Raw genomic sequence first — 21976 nt, 5'->3', positions numbered from 1 at the left:
TTTTTATTACAAATTTTTATTTTATTACCCATTTACTGAAGTATCGAGACCAAACTTTTCATTTTTTGTCTGATATCTCAAATATGTATAGTCTTACAGGTCTAGCACGTATTTTATTCAGTTTTACAGGTCATTTTACATACAATCCGATAAATATAACACCTAACCTTACGTCATAAAAACATCAGTTTCGCTTTCTTTCCATCCTTTCCCAGAAAATCTGGCAATATCTTTCGCTAGCCGTAGTTCCCTTTTAAAGTGTATTCGAAATATGTTTATATAAACATTTTTCATTATTTTGATTTTAGAAAACCACCTAAGAAGCTTCTAGGGTCGCTCGAGGGACAGCCTGTATACAGCCTCTCTAGCAATATTTTCAGGTATTATTCCTGGACCAAAATCAAACCAAAATGTTGTGTGCAAATTTCTAAAGCTCAATAATAACCCCCAAATAGCCGCCGTTTTGATTTTTCACTTAAGTATTTTTAATTTGAGTTCGGCTTGTGTATTTAAGTTAAATTTGTTATATAGCTATATAACCTAAAGGCCTAATTACAGAAAAAAATCCATTTTATACTCTTTCTTTCAAAATGGCGGCTTCCTAAACATTTTAAGCGTAAATATCTTAAAAATTCCGTATAACAAAAAATGTTCACTTATTATATTTTATTTAGGAATATAATTCAAAGTTCAACGATACCAAGCTTAAGAAAATCGGTTGATAAATAAGAGATAAAATACACATTAAAAATCCACTCTGACCATGTGACAGCTGTTGTGAGCCACAATAATCAGCTGTTTGAATTTAAAATAAAAATATGTGTAATCTACAGCCGCAAAGGATATTGTAAACCTAAAAGTTACGCTACATATTCTTCTACCCAACCTACAAACATTTAGTCCATTAAACGTTTCATAGAAACAAATGGATTTCTTACACGCCAAAATTATTGCTCAGATAACAAGTGTCAATTTTCCTTATACATTATGCGTTCATAAACACATTTGAAAATAGGATCAACATAAATTTATGACATAGTTGCTCAATATAATGGCATCGTATCTTTTTACTTATTTATTTATGTCTAAATTGCAATATCATGTTTACCTCAAATACATCGTAATAAATAAATAAGTTTTCATCTAAAAATATTATACAAACACTAAATTCAACGAACTAAGCAGTTTTATGGAAGTGATCAGCTGGGACTAAGGTGTTTTCCTAGTAGTTACGACAGAGCAAGCAATATTATTTCTGCCAGTGATATTTAGGAGTTTTTTTTTTATTTATTTATTTATTTTTTTTTTTTTTTTTTTTGCTTGCATGCTGCCCGCCGGCCCGGCCATTGGTGGTGGTTCGGAAGTCACCTTTAAGCCGTTGGTCCCTAGGTTAAGTGTTAGAGAGGGCTTCTTAGCCTTAACTTTGTCTGGTAAAATAAGACATTCTTTACTTTTTTTTATTTTAAATTTTAAATTATATTTTCTCGTTGAGATAATTACAAAGGTTATGAGTTTCAAATTTCAATATTTTTAACACTTCCGCAGTTCATAACATTTTTATACGACATAATTTGCTTGAAATCTAAAAAATTAATGAAATATATGTTATTAATGATAAAACGTCATACAAATGTTAAGTGATTCTTTAAAGATGATCAGTTTTAGACAAAATTAGCTTATCATTTCAACTTTTTGGAACTTTGGTTGACGGTGTTTTTTACAATAATGGCAATTGATGCTATCATGATTGCCTGTAATTAGTCTCATAATAATTTCCACTGTTCTTTCTTCTTCATCTCTCATTCCCATTTTGATACATTTTAGTAATACATATCAGGCAATAAGATAACTAAATATTTATGCACTTTCACAAACTTTATTTCCTTTTCTCTAATTATGCCAGGTCATCCAGTACTGAACTCGGAATTATTATTTTCCAAACACTAACTATATAAAAGAGTCAAACAGTACAACATGTGACATATGACTTTTTGAAACCCGCTTCTGGGTATTAAGGCTATCTTAACAAACCAACCAAATAATTATATTGCAGTCCAAATTCAATACAAATACATCACAAATTCAAGATTAGCTACATTTTGTCAATAGTCCACCAACACTTTCAAAAAAAAAGAGAAATACCCTAATAATTATTATTTGAAAAGTATATTTACTACCCCTCCAAATTATCCTTCAAAGAACTTTTCTTTGTTGTTTCAGCCGAAATATTTTATTTCTCTATAATTAATATTAGCAAAAATCACAATTATATACGTTAATTATGAAGAATACACACATTTAAATGTGAACCGAGTATTGCCTGTTTCTTAGTAATTTGTAAGATTTAAATACTTATTTATTTTACATATTAGTATTTGAATAGTCAGATGTAGTATTTGACTATTCATTTGCTAATAGTAACGTCCTGGAATAATGACAAGCATCTCTACCATGCCAACAAACAGGTACATTACATTTTATTTAAAGGCTTAAATTTATCACACATTTTGTTTATATTATTTACTTCAACTTATAATTAATTTCTTCCTGTTCATTATGCTGTAACTTCCACCTTAAATATGAAACTATAAATTTTTACAAACACAAAATTAAGCTCCTTTCAATGAAATATCAACGTTAAAAATGTTTATCTTTTATATATATATATATGTGTGTGTGTGTGTGTGTGTGTGTGTGTGTGTGTGTGTGTGTGTGTGTGTGTGTGTGTGTGTGTGTGTGTGTGTGTGTGTGTGTGTGTGTGTGTGTGTGTGTGTCATATTAATAAGAAGAAAGTTGCAGATAGGAATTTAAACAGTATTATTAAAAATATTTATTTTGATCAGTTTATAAACTAAAAGTCACAGAATTTTTCAATAAACGTCTTATTGTCTTACAAATGTACACTAATTCAATGACGCAGTCTAAAATTAAGTGTTTCGTGTTCTTCCCGAGGAACATTTCAGCGACTCAGGTTAAGAACAGTGCAGACACCTTGATCAAAATGTGAATAATTCCCAAAAGGTGAAAAATGAAAAAAGTATAAATCACAAAAATGGAAGCAAGATAGACTGTCCACAATATCCTAAGTGTCTCCAGTCGTCTGAAGCTTAGAGAAGTAAAAGTAAACATCACTGGAAAACTCAAGGGAAAATCATTACAAAATTAAACTCAAGATATTTAAAAAAAATCAATTTCATAAAACTTTTATATTTTATAACAAAGAAAAACACATTAAAACACTATTTAGGGTAAGAATCACAGCCACCACCAGAAGGAAAATATAGTATAAGATACACAATCTGAGACGTGGTACTTCCAGATAACACTTTACTGCCATGAATAATAGTGTACACCACTGCTCTTGTGTGAATAAAGGCTCTATGAAAAAACTCACACAACCTTCTCTTATTAGCTTTCTCTTACGTAATAGAAAACAAGGTCCATCTTGCGTGTTCTCCGTGATATCTGATTATGTATCTTTAATATTGTATTATTAAAATATCTGCTCGGTTTGCTTTTTTTTAGAAGATATACACTTGAATACACTTTCCGCAACAGTAGATCGGCCGCACAAGGCTTGGACAACATTACTTTGCATAATTGGCAACCCAAGGTTACTGGATATCCGTGGTGTGCAATTTTATTCTATAGAGGTTTAAAACATCTTAGGTGTATGCATTGTCACTTCTAAGTTCACTTGTTTAACTAATAAAGACGTTATAACGCCGTAGACAACATAAATCAGGATTTACTTTAAATGCGTTTTAGTACCTAACAGACATGCACTTAAATAATGGTTATACTATTAAAATATTAGTTTCAAAAACATATGGAGTATCAGAAGTGAAAATTAAATACTGGTTACAATAATATGTATTCAAGATATACAAAAATTTTTGTACATTTCGTTTCATTGTAGTTCTGCGATGGAAAAACAGTTTCGGAATTCATTGCATTCTGTATGTTTTAGTAGTATTTTGGTTATTGGCTTAATTTAAAAGTATCTACTCGTTTATCTGGATACATATTCTTGCACAACAAACAGCCTGGCACCTTCAACCGCTAAACGGTTTTTCATAAAATATCAGTTTAAAAATGTATAAAATTAATTATAAATAAATCTAAATATAATATTTAAAATCTAAGCTGGTTTAAAGTAAAATAATTGTTTATAAAACTGTCATTTCATAAGTCAATTTAACACTGACACAGTCATAATTATTAACACTATTCCAACTGTCACGATCAGAAATATTACCACTGATTCTATCACTTAACAAGTTCACTTCTGGACCTGAACTCACTCGCTGCATCGCTACAGCTCCTTATAAGCTTATTGGCGCTTTGAAGAAATTCGAATTTGAGGACTTACTAGAAAGATCGTGAAGGGTCACTGTGCCCACCCAAAATTCATGTAAAGAGGGGCGGAACGTGCTGAACCACGTAAAATGAAAAAAGTAACTGACCCAATCCAGGGAGTGCTATCTTTCCAACGACTCTATTCATCTATTATCCTCTTTGCTATTGTCAGTGATCTGAAGTGTTCGGTTATATCCCTTTGTATCGAATCATAACCCTTGATTTTAACCTGTTCATCTGGAATGTTCTCCCACATTCTCGTAACAATATTTACACGAATTATGTAAGGGATAGTTGCACCAAATTGGAACCGTGACGGCAATCGAGTGACTAGAGCAGGGCAAATCTGCCTTAACACGACAAATGTTCCAGAATCGTAAGGGCTGTCCAGGCAACAATCTTTCATCAATGCATAATTAACTGATTAATCCAAAAGGTTTTCTACGTCAGGAGTGTCTTCATTATATTAATTTAATATCCAAGAACGATCGTTATAAAATATTACTAATGAGTCCTCCTCCGTATACTAATGAGTCTCGGCTCTCTAACCGAGAGATCACGGGTTCCAATCCCGGAGAAATCCAATCACGTACTTTGTACTTTAATCAAATAAAAAGAAAAAAACAGTGCACTTTAAGCCGGCATAGCTGACGTTGAGGCTTAAATGAGATTAAAACAGAAATTTTACTAATTTGAGCAGTTTTCAGCTGTCTGTCAGTGAGAACAACTGTTTTACAAGCAACTTGTTATTTATTGTTTGTTTCAAAATTAGTTTTAGAGCTTTTTAACTGAAAATTAAAGATCTTTTTCATAATTAGTAAATAATGTTAATTAAATTTATTGAATAAAATTGTTGTATTAAAATAAAAAGTAGTTTAACAGTAACTTTGAAGAATAAAATATAAAGAAACCGAATATTCTCTACAGCTCTTTCTTCATTTTTAAAACATAACGCTTCTATATTCAATACTCACCCCAGACCATCTTTATACCTTCCAGGTAACACCCTACACTGTACCCTACACTGGTTACAGCAAAATCCGATGTGTCACTTATATCTGTAAAATCGTAGATATCCAGGAAACGAATCTACGTCTACTGCGGTGGATTATTGTTCGAGTAGGTGGAGCTCCCTAAGTGTTAAGGGCTGTTACTACTCTGGAAATGAGGGAGTGCTGTCCTCTTCCAAAGTGACGTGACTGAAATATATTTTGCCCCAAACTTATCCATCCTGAATTCCTTTCATTCCGGAAGCAATTGAAAGGTCCTTTTAAGTTCAATGAGAGGTTTATCAGCTTCTTGTCCTAAGTACGAGTAAACATGAAAATGGTCAATACTCACAATGCACGTTCTCGGCACAGTATAAATTTCATACGAATAATCATTTTTTCATCCATTGAACTTAAACCAATTTTAGTTTTAAACATAAGAACTAATTTCAAAGTGCGAGCATTCAAACATTCAAATTCGTCATGAGCTTCAGGGACCAAATCAAACATGAATTTATATCACATTTACATGAATTAATATATGTGAGAGAAAATGAAGTAGGGAGACGACCATTCTCTTATTATCAAGAAGCAGTTGATTCTCACGCGAGGAAGTGAACAAAGATCAATCATGCAAATCCAAATGCTGAATGAAATAATTCCTGCATATAAGAAAATTGAAAAAGACTTGCTTTAATGTAAAAAGCTTAAAGGAAAGAATACAATAAATCTCATTTAATTTTTACATGCCGATTTTAAACTCGATTATAAGTACATATTTTATCATAGTGGTAATAAATACAACTAGTTTCTAAATACTTGTTTACATGCCCAACAATATAATGGCTACAAACTCCGAGACGAAAGGCAATAAGTCAGTATCATTAATGTGCTGGTTGCATTTAAAGGAACTCCTCTTTGGGTGAGACCCCTTTTTAAACCTAAATTAGGTACCATATCACTTACCTGAATTAGGTCCCAATATCGTGAACGAATCTTTAGTAATCAGATATAGCATAAGTTCCGGTCTTTATAGCCCTGAATAGTTTCGTCTCACATATTGTCTACGATAGACGTTTTATGAACAATAATAATAATACTTGAATATAATGAGAAAATTCTAGGCCCATATTCCTAACAGCGTGATGAATTACGTTACCTAGTCTTTGAATGCGGTTTCTTTGGATAAAAAATTACCTAGCAATCATGCCTGATGTCGTCAGTTGTTAGTTGAAAACTACAACGGGCACAAAATATGATAATGGAAATACTGATGTTGTCTGAATTAGAAAAAAAATATTATTGGAAGGACTCTCTTAGGGTCATGATTACCCTACCAAAATTGCTATTTGTTTTTTAGGTATATACCTGACTCCTGCAGTACCAGGAACTTAGATGATCACTTTGTTCCTGCATAACTATTAATTACATTACCTTCTAGGAGTTATTATTAGTGACTTATTAAAACAGCTGACAGTTAAGGAACAATTTTTTTCAAGAACTCTTAGTTCAAAATATGCAAGGTAAAGATACAAGATAGCAGTACACTACCCCACGTGTCGCGTAATAGTCCGGTCAATTTAGAACAAAAATAGGGGTAACCTTGCAGTAATTCCCAGAAAGCTGAAAATTTGCATATATTATCAGGGACACCATTATTATTAAATTTTGAAAAGTCCCCATCGATCCCATCTCTGAAAAATGTTTTATACAAGGTCAAACTTCGCAAAAATGGGTTTTTTGAATTTTTTTGTGAAACGGTTAGTTAGATGATAAAATATGTTTGACAAGAATTTTATATCATGCAATTATCTAAAAAAATTTGTCTTACCATTTTTTTTATATTGACCGATAATTCTGAGGATTTGATTTTTTTTAGTACGGAGTCCCTAATTTTAAGGGACCATTTGCCCTTTAACAAAATCTGCCTGCCATTCCATTATTCATGTGGCCATTCCGTCTACCTGCTTTTCTGAGGTCACACCTAAATCACCGTTAGTCTTGAAAATTCCTTCGTAGTAAAAACATGTAATTTAAAAATTTGCCTGCTAAAGTTTGAACTGTATTCACTTTTTGTTGAAAATATGTCGCAATTCTGTTTTATTTTCACTTAACCTCAAGTAAATGTGTTACTGTTGATTGCAGCATAAAGGCGTTAATTAACGCGAGTAGTCAAAGGGAGGATCGATTTACTGATTACTTGAAAAACGTAAATTTTTTGACGATTCATGTGCAGTGTCGCCAACAATATACGCCAACATGAAGAGGAATTAGCTAGTACCTCTCAAAAGAGTCCTCCTCGTACTTACGTGTAAGTGAGTGAACATTTTGTTTATTTTGCGGCGATGAGTTGAATGAGGAATACGAAAAGAATCGAGCACAGAAATCTCGTCGTAAAATTTGAAACGTTACAACTCTCTTTCATTTAAAGAATCAGTTATTAAAACAGCTCAGTCTCGTTCTGATGACACCGGATACACTATGGTTGCTTGCATCGGGTTTGAACACGACTTAGTTGCTGCTGAAGCTAAGTACCATAATGATTGCTTTGTTTCATTTTTAAACCAACCAGTGGAGGTCAAGTCCGTCATCCTCAAGGTGAATAATTGAATCTCACCATGGAGGAAATATTTTCATATATTGAAAGTAGTGATGAGTTTACGTTTTAGGAATTAAAAATATCTTTACAAAAAATGTAAGTGCTGATAACAGAAAAGTAAAATAACGATTAAAGTTAAACTGTGGTAATAGAGTCTTTATTACCGAGAAACAGGGACAATTAACAGTTGTATGGTTTCTTGGTAATTATTATGATATTATATGATATAATCAATCAAACTTGTATTGAAAACAAAAAAAATAACAAGCTTTCGAAGACATCAACTCTTCACCACAAACTCTAATCTCCAACAGAATTTGCTTTCTTCTGTCTGTGTATTGAGCTAAAAAAATTACTTCCATAGACAAATTACGTTACTCATCTTTTACAAAACATACACGTAATAAAAAACGTATGTAATTAGCTTGCCTTCCTCTAACCGCGGTTTCTGCTCACCAACATTTTTAGCGTGTATATTACCAGATTCAGCTGTGGCTTGGTAATCAAGTAGACCAAAAACAATGGGGTTGGAAGCATGTCAATAATTTACTGGAACCAACCCACACGCTTTTTCCACCTGCACCAGAAAACCTCCTTCATTCTATTTTTGGCAACTGCAATAAGAGATGTACCTAAAGATGCGGCTGCAAAAAAGTAGGCTTATTTTGTTCACTAGCGTGTACCACTTTGTCACGGAAAATCGTGTTCAAATGTTGAATCTCCAACAGAAGAAGATTTTCACATCAACGATGAAACAACTGATGTATCGCTGTTAGTACAATTTACGTCAAATCAAGAAAATGAGGAAGAAGATGAATATATATATGAAGAGAAGAAGATTGAGGCGAATAAGAAGAAATAATTAATGACGATGATGATGATGATGAATAACATATGTTTACAACCAAGAATAACGGAACTGGTCACTCGAGCTGACCTATCGACAACTTTCACTCTGACAAGAGTGCGACTACTGAAAAGAAGAACAACAACCAAAAATGTATTACATTTTACTAGAATAGACCGTGGAATAGGCTTATCGCGAGAACCACATTAAAAAAAACCACATTCTCTCATAGGTGGCATAGAAACGTGTACATATTATAGACAACACAGCGTAAGAAGGTTCTGTAATTCTTTTTTCTCAAAAATGGTTAGTGTTATGAAAAAAATTTAGGGACAATTTTTGTAGATAATTGCTTGATCTACAAATTATATTTGTCATATTGTATCATAAAACTAACCGTTTCACAGAAAAATTAAAAAAACCAATTTTGTGAAATTTGACATTGAATAAAATGTTTTGCAGACATGGGATCGATGGGGACTTTTCACAATTTCATAAAAATGGTGTCCCTAACATCTATGCAAATTTTCAGCTTTCTGGGAATTTTTGCAAGGGTTAATGTCTAAATTGACTGGACTATAACAAGATTTGCTCAATACGTTTTCGAGATTTCCTGCAGACGTCAATCAGACAGGCAACAACACAGAAGAGTTTTACAATTTCCAGGCAGACAGAAAAGAAAATCTTATAGTCCACTAACAAATACACACTTAACTGACACTCGTTCAAATCCTATGGATAACAATATACATGCACCTTCGTCGAACTAATTCTACTCCATTAAGTTTCATACAAAATTTAAAGCCTAAAGATGAAATTGAGCTCTAGATGTACTACTAAAGTTATGCTATTTAAAGGCTCAACCACATGATCAAAATCAAACACGATATTGCCTACATAAAATGTACAACGGAAAATTGAAGGATACAGTAGAATGTATTAAAAATCTAACCAATCAATCCAAAAATATCATGTCTTAAAATATGGATTGTGCTCAGTCTGTTTACAAATGTATGTATTATATGATTGCATCATTTCAATCATGGTTACAATTATATAATTAACCATGTTATTAGTGTTGGTCAAAATCACTTTTTAAGAATTATGTCAAGGAAAAAAATCCGTGCAAGTTATTTCCTTTGTTTATTGAGTATAACATTTTGCCCATTCAGCATATTTATATCTATAAAGTTCTTAGATTATTTTACCAGAGAAGCGGTAATACTGGAACTACTGATCTGTTATACTTAACGCTTAATATAAATCGTACAATATTTAAAACTCCAAAAGTATATAAATCGTTGTTTAAATGTTCATTTCGTCATAGTGGTCCTACGTTTTTTAATAAGCTACCCTTGTCAATCAAAAAATCAGTAGGTCTAAGAACTTTACCAGTGAGGTAAAAGATGGTTGTTTTCTTTAAGTACTTTGTAATAATTTTAAAATGATTATTAGAAAAATAAACTTTAAAACTTTATTATTGTTAAAATAGTGTTGATATTTTTTTATTAATTGTATGCTTTGTTAAATATAATAATGCAATTGTAGCTGTATAGTTTAATTTGATTGTAGCGTGCTACAAAGAACAGACGTCACAGTGCGCAGCTCTGTGGCATTCAATTTCAAATCTGGAATCTAGGTTTTTTTGTTATTTTTTTGTTAATCTGGCCACAATAATAAATTGTAAAAGTCGCCAGTTCTTATTCCATAGTTTTTGTTCTTTTTATTGTAAAAAAATCCTGGAGTAAATAGTTATTTCATTTATATAGTAATGCGATAATATACGCAAGAGCTCAACCAAATCCAATGGATTGATAAGCACCATCAGTTAACTCGATGTTCCTTGTGTAGAAATGAGGCTTCACACAAAACTACCATTCTACTGGAATTCTCGTTTTTATGATAATCATGAGGACAGAAATATATATATATATATGAAATCTATTCCAACTCCTTCCTCTTTTCCCCCACATCAGACAAAATGCTTAGCTATGCCTGAATATCACTAAAAGCAGAAACTAACTAAACTTATTCAGGCAAACACGAAGAGAGTCGATCTTTCCATATCGAATATACTGAAATGACGTTTAATTATGACTGTAGTGATAAGCGTTAACTTTATGGATTGTACGCAGCAGCATTCTTGGATCGTGCGAGATTTAGATGTAGACGAACAGAACATAAGTCAGACATAGAATTCTAAGGATTTCCCTTAGAGGCCATCCAAGTTACAGAAATAGTGACATTTGAATTCTTCCTGATTTCAAAACTAAGCGTTAAATTGAAAAGTGCATTGGCCCACCACTTCTCCCACAGGTAAATATAAAACAGCTCATCAAACCAAGGAGGGTGAAAGCCAAAGTGGATTCGACCTGTTCATCTTCGATGTAAAATTAAAATTAATTATAACACCCTAAAGCATAGATGTTTATAACGTACTGTATGAATGTAGTATCCGATCAAGATGGAATGTATCCAATCACATTTTTAGTCCAAAGTTGACCTTAAAGTTTATGCCCAGGTAACGTCTTCCCCTATAAACAGAAAGATGGTAGCTTCTCTTACTGGAAACACAGGAAATGTAAATATCTCTGTTCTCTTATTTGCTGATCGGTTGAAGAGACAAAATACACCGCAGCAAACGGATGAAATTCAGATCAATGAGACCGCAGTTAAGAGATTTTAGTTTCGATAGTGTAGCAATTTAGAACATTTAGAGTAATTTAGAGAAATTCGGAGGTGTTTTAAATTTTATCTTAGATTAGGATCATTGGTTGGTGGTGATCTTCGATATTTCTAGAATTCAGTGGATAGTAAATGACTTAACTAGATATTATTGAGATAAATTACGCGAAAAAGCACACCATACGGAATAATCATTTATCTTCTTTTTATTCCTCCAAATAGCTTTGCATATGTGCATAACTCTATTTATTTTTGGTTTTGAAGAAAACAAATAAAAAGCCTTTTGCTATCTCAATCATAGTAAATCATTCTATACCTGTTATCTTGGTAATAATAACATAGAAGGTCACTGCGCAGAATGCGGAAATTCGTAACACACATTTGTTTATTATTATATAACTTTTCCACTTTCCATTATCTCTTGTTTGGTTACATGGTAAATTTTAAAAACTGTATTTGTGACCTATGTTTACATATAATGACGCTGGTCTCATTTTATCTATATTATCCTAAAGTACCAATAAATGGTTATAATCCTAAATAAGTTAGTAATGCTTGGGGTTTTAGTGTATTAGATCCGTCCAGTTTTAAGATCTAGTATATATTTTGATAACTTTATTTCAGATCATGTCATAATAGAAATGTGGAATTAATATGTTAAACTATATCTACATGAGTGTATGTAAATATAAATTTAAAAAATGTAATATATTTTAATTCTTATATTCATGCGGAAATCAGAAACGTATCTATTATTATTACACTAAACTAAGTTAAAAAAACAGTTCATTTAATTCGAGTGTCTCAATATCGTTTAGACACATTATAATGTAAACAAAGCATTTGAACGCTCAGCAGGAACACGAAATGTTTCGAACCAGTATTTTTAATTTAATAAGTAATTGGAAAAGGCAGTTCCTTATATTATCAGGTATAGGTTAGATACGCTGTTATCAGGGTGCAAACAACAGAAGGGCAATATAAGTACTGATAACGTTGATATAAAAGGTTATTGTTAAAAAGACCTTGAGTCGCGAAGTTAAGTACTTGCCATCGTCTTCCAGACTTTCACATTAATCAAAATGAAGGCTGTCTTAGCTCTCGCTGGTAAGATTGTTTTATCCAAATTAGGTGTTTGGTTTTTTCTTGTAATGTACTTTTTGCTTAAAAAACGTAAATGGTTTGTTGCATATTGCCTTTCGCCTTTTTAGTGAATTTCAAGTTAAAACGAGCGTTGTGGAAAAGATCAAGAGTTTTGTTAAAATGCCTTAGACTCGGACCGATAGTAAGGGGTTTATTGCTGTTTGCAGTGTGGGGCGTTCTTCAGATAACTGTACACATCCAGTGGCTTTTCTTCCTTTTTTGAGAACATAAAATTATTTTTCTCTCTATGACTGTACTTTATTTTAGTCTCATATAACTCAACGTCAGAAAAATAAATACTTTTGCTTGGTTTTCAATCTTGCGATATAAGTTTTATCGAATAACGGGAGTTTTTGACATCTAATCCGAATTTTTATTTTGTACTTTAGTTTAAGTACTTCTCGTACAAAATGTTGGCAATTGGTAAGATGGTAAAAATTATTATATACTGCTTACTAGCGTTAACTTTAATGGGAAACTATACAAACGCTGTTGTGTGTCTCAAATACGTTTCTTAATGCAAATAATTTTTGTTTGATTAACAAAATAATACAGTATAGTTTAAATTTAAAGTTCAAACCCGAATTCTTTTACGAAATGTAAAGTAATAATCAATTTTGGATAAAGTTGTGTTTAATATCTAAATAGTACTCCTACACATATTTTACTGTATTATATTATTATTGTGGGCAAAACAATCACTTAAAAATATTAAAGCATGAATTAAATGACCATTTTTTTTACTTTATAACTTCTTCAGGTAGTTTACTCAGGCAAACACAAATCATAAAAACAGTTTTAAATTGTGCATTGAAGTTTTGAAAGTGAAATTAAAAACTTAAAAGTTGAGTAAAAGTAAAAGTTGAAGCTTTACAACTTCCAAATGTATTTAAAAATAATTAAAAGATTTGTCAACCAATTCATATCTTTTGTTAAAAAATTTAGTTCCTATAACTTTTACAAAATATTTTATTGAATTTAACTGCAAGTAATCCGCTTTTAATGTTCGAAATATAATCAAGTCAGTGTGTGCGAACAACTGCTTTATTCAATATTTAAATTTAATAATCAAAATTAACCATCGTATTTTGTATCTTTAAGTATTATCTCATAAAATATTTTATAAAACAATAAATTTCATTAAATCCATAATAACTACATCTATGGTTTTTCTTTTGGACTCTGTTTGGTTAACTATTTAACTAATATTTAAAACTGCAGTAAAATGTTTGGTGTAAAACAAATTATAATGGCAGCAGGTTTTATAAACTTTATCAAATATACAGTATGTTTAAAACATTGCTCTAATATCTCTAAATATTACGTAGGTCTACAGTAAACGTAACAAACTCTCTTTACATTTAAATTAAACACAAGTTAATTAAATATCAATAATCGCATAATTTGAAGTTTGGTTTTTTTGTATTTGAGTAGTACTGGCAGGATTCATTTACATGTAGAGAAACAATTGTATGATTACAACTATGGTGATATTTATAAAATCTCAAATAATAGCTATTCTGAATTCAAGTATTTGACACAGTTTTTTGTGTCAAGCTAATTATTAATAATAAATGATTTAGAAGGATAACAGCTATTTAAAGCATTCATTTCGATGGCTTTGAGGTCCTTCGTCTTTGACCTCATTACACTGCCAAGGATATTTACACAAGGATATTGGTATAAGCTAAGCCGCAGTAATTTGAACATTAGATCTATTCAAAATAACATAAATTTTGGAATACAAAGTTATTTCTCGTAACTACTTTACTCATCTTTCGTTCGTATAATTAAGGTTTTTGCAAATTAGTGTTTAAAAATAAACTAGTTTTGTATCTTAACGTTCAAAATATAAAAGCGGAAGGAAAAAGTTATATATTGGAAGAAATTTCTAATATTAAACAGTCAAAAACGAAAGACTAATACTTTTGGTTGAAATGCACGTTTGAAATGTTGGTTCTTAATTTCTTAATTCTTTAAAATTAAAGACTATCTATTTTTATTTGTGTTGCTTGAACAAGTGGGGGGTTTTACCTAGAAGAGGTCCCCTGAGCAGAGTTATACTCTGAGCATGGGCAGTACATTACCATATCTCCATCAATAAAATATATGTTATTGTTGTAGTTGTATAAAAATATGTTTTTAATATTACTAGAGAATTGGTTAGTTGATTGTAACTGTCTTTTTACAAAGTTATTTCAAGTTCACTACTCGCATTACATAACTTTTTTGTGTTTATTGGTGAATATCACAATCATTACGTTCTGTTAGTCGTTCTCTGCCACTTCTATACACTTTTTTATGCACTAGAAGTAATAAAATATGACGTCTATGTCACAAGTTTACAACTAAAAAACTCCAAATAATTCTACAAATTGTTATACTATTTGGTTATCTTGAGGCTTCTGAATAAATAACACAGATATATTCTAGAGCTTATTAATTCATCATCCTTTTATTGTTGTAGTCTGCTGGTAAATTGGAGGTTATGAAAGTGGTTACTGTTGATTGTGATGGCAATTCATAAACAGACCAAGTATTTAGTTTACAATGATTATTACAAGGAGATTATTACCATACTGTTTGTAATATTTCTTCAGATGATAAGATTTATTATCTGCCATCTTAGATCTGCCATACTCGAATCATATATTTTTCATGCACAATATCAATATTATGATACAAGATCAATCAATTTTTTTTAATGAGCACGATGCCGCAATAGCTTTTTCATATCTGCATTTGTTCTTAAGATATTGCTATTTTTAGGAATAATAAAAAGGTTTGGGTAGCATAGTTATTCTAAGTGAATACTTAAAAAATAGAACGTTTAACTTAACTTTAGTTAAGTAGGTGGTCAAAGTAGCTCCTTTACCATGGTATATCAGGTCCACAAACAGCTTCACATAATTAGAACATTTTGTGACAAACTGTAGAAATTTAGTAAAATAAACTAATTTGTTATTTGAATAACTGTTTCTATTCTGAATTCAGTTTTCATGCCTTTTTTCAATTGTAAGTAATAAGAAAAGTACCAATTTGTTAAGACACACTGAATATACTAAAAACACGTAATTTGAAATCTTAAAAACAATACATAGAAGTTATAAATCATAACACCACCTTAACTTTAAAATTTTTATTTAATTTCCATATAATATCAAAATGAAATTCTTGCTACTGAACAACAATAAGTGGTTGTCCGAAATCGAAATGTGAAGAACTACTGTATAAAAAATTATTATGAGAGCGAGGTATTTAAAACTCACTCTGTACACTCTTTACTTATTAATACTACTAGCTGTTCCCCGCGGCTTCGCACGCTTTTCGCAAGCTTTGCTCGTGTATGAGCACTTCTGGTTCAAATGAATTATATTGTCTACGCTGATGTAGAGTTTAACTTGTTGACACTATCAAGAAAATCTGCCAAAAGTGTATGTTTATAGCCATTGTAAACGTACATGTAATTAATAATAAAGTGGTCTAACATTCAAGCTATAAGGCCAAACAGAAATTCATTTGAAAGACAAATATCCATAAAAACTTAGCGCCTTCACATAGTGTGTGGTTATTATACACAACTATCTCGTAATTGTAGTTTACAATGTGCAGGCGCTTTGATAACTTATATATTTTGCAGCGCATCCTGGTGGTGAGTTACATCAATGGGCATAGCATATAAATCTTCTACGTGGAAAAATACATATAATACAAATTTTCATAATTATCGGTCAAATAGTTTCTGAGTCTATAAAGGACAAACACACAAACATTCGTTTATATATATATATATATATATATATATATATATATATATATACATACATTTTTTCATTGTTAATGGTTTATTACGCACATTACTGTCAAAATACATGTACTTTATCTGCTTTGTACAGTAGCCAATCTTGTTACAGGCCTTGTGTGCGCCGTCTTGGTAGCCACCACTAGCGCCGCGCCCAACTGCTGCGGATTGGGAGCCCCTGTAAGTATTTGTAACTTCTCAGTTGTCTTTGGAATGTCCAATTTTTTAATATAATTAGCTCGTATTTTGGTGCCTTTGTAAAACACTTTACTCGCAAGTATCCAGTGACTCGTTCCTGAGCTTGACTCTTATTTTTAAAAAAAGCAGTTTTAATTAGCAAATACTTTTTCATTGGTACTAAATTTGTTACTAAATTTAGTCTCCCTAAGACTCCATATTTTTCATCTTATTCAATTATTTACTCATTTAAAATTTAATTAATTAAATTTTAAGATATTCTCATCGTGAACTACCACCTGTTACTAAATCTGGTTACTAGCCAATGGCGTAGTGTAGCAAGTAGAACGATCGCAAGATAACCAGATCAAGCAACGTCAAGCGTGGCTGCTGCTTGGATGGGTGACTGCTTAACGATCCTTTCCTTGCAAACAGCTCACCTGCCTTGCCATTGGTGGTGGATTTTGAAAGTGTTAAAGGGCTTCTTAGCCCTAACTTCAACATAAGACATCTTTACTTTACTTTACTCAAGCACGTGAGGTTTCATGTCCTTTCCTCGTACGAGTATCACTGTTTCTGAAATAAATAAGCCATACTTTTCATCCTATTCTTTAATTTACTCATTATAATTTAGTTAATTAAATTTTAAAATTGTCTGATCATGTAATATCAGTGGTTACTAAATCTTCTTCATTAAGAAGTATTTTCATGTTCCCTCCGTGTAAGAATACCTTTTTTGTCAAGGAAATGCCATACTTTCCATATGTTTCATCCTATTATCTTATGTAACCCTCTGCAGATTTAAAGATATAGATCTTAGATCTGAAAGAATCACACGGAAAAGAATCAACCGGAGAGTTCAGACATTTACAATAGTAACATTGTAATTTAACGTTTATTAATTTAAGTAACTACTTGACTTGGGATAGAATCACCACGAATGAACATTATACATTATCATTAATATCATTATGAATCAAAATCAAAATTTCTATAATTTTCAAAAACACATACCACACATTTTGGGTACTATTCTCACATGGTCCTTAGTAAAATATATAGTAAAATAGTATAATATTAAAAATTAGTAAAATACTTGTAAGAATTTTGAAAGTCGTATCTTTTAAAAAGGATTTTTTAAATTAGCTTTAGTTCGTTCATTACATCTGCAGATATGGTGATCATCCATACCATCTTGAAGTGATCGTAGTAAACATAAGGCCCTAACTCAAATATTTCTCCACTTTTCCAGACACCAAAATCCTCTTCCGAGTGATTTTACCTAACAAACAAATATTTCAATCCTTAAAATCAGTTTTTCACTCAATGTTTGGTTATCCCTACAGTTAGAGACCCTTGATGTATGCAGACCAGTCATCACACGAATGCAAACTAACGTGGCCATATTTTAAAAATTCACTTACATCTGTTGTTAATATTATAAATAACTAATAACAACATTTTTAAACTACGAATCTTCAATTTTAACTCAGATACATATAACTTTCTTCACTTGCACTACTTTTCAAAGTAAACTACATCTATTTTGACTACACTACCTTAATACTTCAAATTGTACTGTTAATTCTAAACTTTCGCTAGTAACATTATCAAGGATCACCAATTTGTGTAATTCAAATTTTAAATTGTTACATTTAGAAAATTCCCGATAAAGTAAACTATACTTCAATTTAAAAGTATCTCTAACAGTATCAAGCTCAGTTAAGTACAATTCCTCTTCTATTTCATCTCCCTCAATTAATTAACCCTCCAAAACCGGTGTTTAGGCTTTTATAAGAACTGGTGTTTAGGAATAATATGGTTCTGGTTGTAAAACTTAAATTTAAACAGAAAGGAGAAAAAATCAAGCGGTTGAAGAGAACTTGAATTGACAATACGATCCATACCATGTTATGCTAAAATATTATCGGCAATGTACTTAAAGTTTAAGTTAAGTTAAGTTTAAAATTTAAAGTGGTGTTCCAGTGTGGAGCAGCGTTCTATGGTGGCGAATGCTGCGGAGGACTCTCCTGCGGACCAGCTTTGACGTGTATTGCAGGTTAGTACAGTTATAATAAATTTCTCCGATATAAATATTATTTGTTAAAATTAATATACGAGTACGTACAACAACATGCAAACACCTAAAGTGGTTCCTTCAAACAATTAATAAAACCAATTATGAAATGAACCAACTAAAAATTGTATAACATTCGAATTACTACTTTACATTAATTATACATGGTAAGAATAAAGCAATAATACAAAATATGAAAAGTACGTAATCACTTCATAACAAATTTCAAATTTTAATTACAATATAATTACAAAGAGGCTAAATTTAAATACCCCTAATTCCACAATATACTTTCAAGAGCATTAAGAAGTTTTTTATATATATATATTATGTACTCAGTTTTAATCGTAATTTATTTTAAAAGCATATAATTAACTTAGACTTTTTCATAAATATTTAAAACAATTACAAAATATTTTTCTCAAAACATGTTTTAAAGCTACTGAAAAAACGTTCTAAATTCGTAAATATTCATTATCTCATTCAGATATGACTGATTTTTTTAGCAGTAAATCTTAATAAACGTTAAAAATGAGGAGCGTACAAAAATCATCTAATTCTTATATTTCATAAACGATAATGTAGCGAAATATTGTAATTAAATACATATTTAGTCCAAAGAATAAAATATGCTCTACTTAAATTAAAGTTTTCATCCAAGGATATTTTACATTATATTATAATATTACATAATGTTTAGCTAAATATTAATTATGCGCTACTAAAACGAAGATACCTTAATGCCAACCCACAAACACTTTACACCTATCCCAGTTTTATAAGAGAATAACTATGAACATAAGCGTTTGTGGAAAACGTTTATAACTTTTGAGTGTGCCCTTGAGTATACCTTATTGTGTTAATCAGTGAGTTTAAATATATCCTTTATAATGGCGACAGATTATAGCTTCCGTGGGAGCTACTATTTTGATTCATATATTTAAATAATTAATGGGAGAAGTGCCTCAATAATCTGCTCATTACAAGTTTGCAAGTAAAATGCTATCCTCAAAGTAAAATTCCTTAATAACACTTTTATAAAAACCTGAATATTTGAAGGTGTGTTTCTTTGATCACTTTCATGTTAACACAGATGTGTTGTTTCTAGCTCAATATGATCTTCTCAATGCGGGAAAATATCGTTATTATGGATATTAATGTAGCAGGATAATCCAAAGCAATGCCATAATAAATATTTTATCTCTTATACACACGTTTATTTAATCAAACCATTATGTAGTCGTAATCTTTTAAAGTTATACTTTTGATCGTATATTATTTTCATGTTTGTGCAACTAATATATTTGTTTTGCTCATAGCTGAGTTCCCATTCCCCGCCTACGGCCCATACGGTTATCCATACTACGGATACTACGGCGGCTATGGATACTCCGGCCCAGCCTGTATCGGCTGCGGCTGTGGATGTGACACATGCCTCGGATGTTGATACTAACAACCAACCCACCCTTGGACACTTTAAATATAGTTTTAGTTTAAACTTTCTTATTTAATAAAAATTAATACCCAAATAATTCTAACCTAAATCCAAACTTTATTCTAGTTATATTAAAAGCATACTAACATAACATAATCCGTAAATCTAACTACTCCCACCTAAAACGCCTAAAAATAATCCTATATTATTTCCTGTATTTTAATTTGTTTCTGTATAAAATTTTCTGCAGGTTGTATGAAAGCGTATAAATATATAGCACTATATACGTATTTTTGTCAACATATCTCGGTACAGAACTGTTTTACGGGGTAATTAGCATAATATTAATGCTACTCAACTAATTAACTATCACCAAAATAGTAATATAATTTAATTAATATGAAATCTATTATTGCGCTTGCAATTAAAAGGTAATAAAAACTAATGAAGTCTATTTAATATAATAGTATACACTACCAAACTCTAATTATAATTAATTAAATTATAAAACCGCCGTGAATACAGTAATAGTAAACAGGATCAAGATTTAAATCCTAACCCGGAAACTGCTAATTTCGTCATTAACAAAGAACCATCTTAATTGCTGTGCTACAAAGTAATGGAATAAATTATTCCAGGCTAAAGCATCAAATCATCGAAAAATTATTTATTATTATTATTATTAATTAAAATAAAATTATAAACTATAGGTGAGTCATGATATGATCCCTGTCCGGCAAATTGAAGGCACTAAACGCCTCTCTAAAGATACTAACTGTAATTGTGTGCACTAATGTTGCAAACGTTAATTGTGAAAACAGACTTGTAACGATTACAATATTTGTTGAAATTATTGTTATTTTTTAAACATAGCACAGTTATTACCTACTGCTTTCAAACAGTTTTAAGACTAAATAACATTTATTTAGCAATTGAATAGTAAATTAAATTTAAAAACTAAACTGAACGTTACGTTCAAATACTACTTTTTGTCAGTACTACTAAAAGAAGTCATAAACATTAAAGCCATTTAATAACAATTTCGGACAAGTTAGAATTCCCTTATCACGACTAAAATAACCCTCCCTTCAGTCATCTACAACTGCATTGCTACTATCATTTCACTTCCTATTTTTCCAGGGATACGAATCTTTCATCTGGTGTGTCCTTTAATTCTTTCCGAATCCTTTTCAAAGGTTTATCGGACATAATACAATACTTTACAGCCTGCGCAGTTGCCTTTGGCATCGTACAAACATAGTTTTTTTTCCATGCTTCAGTTACTCATCTAATAACTTCTCTCTCACCATTATGCATCGCAGCACCAGTCTTTCGCACAGAAGCCAGTGCTAAGGAAATAACTACTTTATAAGCATGAGAAAATCAACTACCTCACCGTATCAGAGACGCTTATATAAAGGATTGCCACTGAACAGTCTTAAGACAAACAAAAATACTACCCTATATCAAATTAATTTTAATAATCTGGAACAAATTTGAGAGCCAAATTTGAATTGTTTTAATTGCTTATAAAGAGATAAACTCGATTGTTCAAAGACAATCCGCACATGTTGTGTACGTCTCATCGTGCCTGTATCAGACACCCATCAGTGAATAAGACAGAAGAGATATAGTATACACTTAGACTAGAAAAGTCTAAAGTGTAAAGGCTGAACAAAATTGCGCATTTCTAAGATGCAATTTTAACCGTTGTCAGAATGGCTTGACTATAATATGATAAATACTGGGATTTAGTGGTTAATTCTTATATCGAAATGCCTTCTTCTATGTCACTTTTAATCTCACTTTGAACAGCATACATTTTGGTGGGCATACATGCACATATCCGTATTCTCTTTTTGA

The 21976-nt window shown here is 31.2% G+C and overlaps 1 protein-coding gene across 1 annotated transcript; it reads left to right on the top strand.

Annotated features, from left to right (window-relative positions):
* Window positions 1–12452: 12452 nt before the first annotated feature.
* On the top strand, window positions 12453–20556 carry LOC124366185 (chorion class high-cysteine HCA protein 12-like). The gene is made up of 4 exons (XM_046822548.1): window positions 12453–12586; window positions 16537–16604; window positions 18588–18660; window positions 19998–20556. Exons 1-4 carry the CDS (start codon window positions 12562–12564, stop codon window positions 20123–20125), a joined length of 294 nt encoding a protein of 97 aa, XP_046678504.1. The 5' UTR covers window positions 12453–12561; the 3' UTR covers window positions 20126–20556.
* Window positions 20557–21976: the final 1420 nt, after the last annotated feature.

Source organism: Homalodisca vitripennis, chromosome 7, assembly GCF_021130785.1.
Source record: "Homalodisca vitripennis isolate AUS2020 chromosome 7, UT_GWSS_2.1, whole genome shotgun sequence".
Lineage (NCBI taxonomy): Eukaryota > Metazoa > Arthropoda > Insecta > Hemiptera > Cicadellidae > Homalodisca > Homalodisca vitripennis.
Note: the sequence above shows the minus strand (reverse complement) of the source record. Positions and strands in the feature narration are given on the sequence as shown.

Bases quoted from the DNA above. Each gene is read 5' to 3' on its own strand.
- LOC124366185 (XM_046822548.1), top strand. From the start codon at position 12,562: ATGAAGGCTGTCTTAGCTCTCGCTG. The intron at 16,605-18,587 runs GTAAGTATTTGT...GTGGTGTTCCAG, and splicing joins GCTGCGGATTGGGAGCCCCT to TGTGGAGCAGCGTTCTATGG. The intron at 18,661-19,997 runs GTTAGTACAGTT...TTTTGCTCATAG, and splicing joins AGCTTTGACGTGTATTGCAG to CTGAGTTCCCATTCCCCGCC.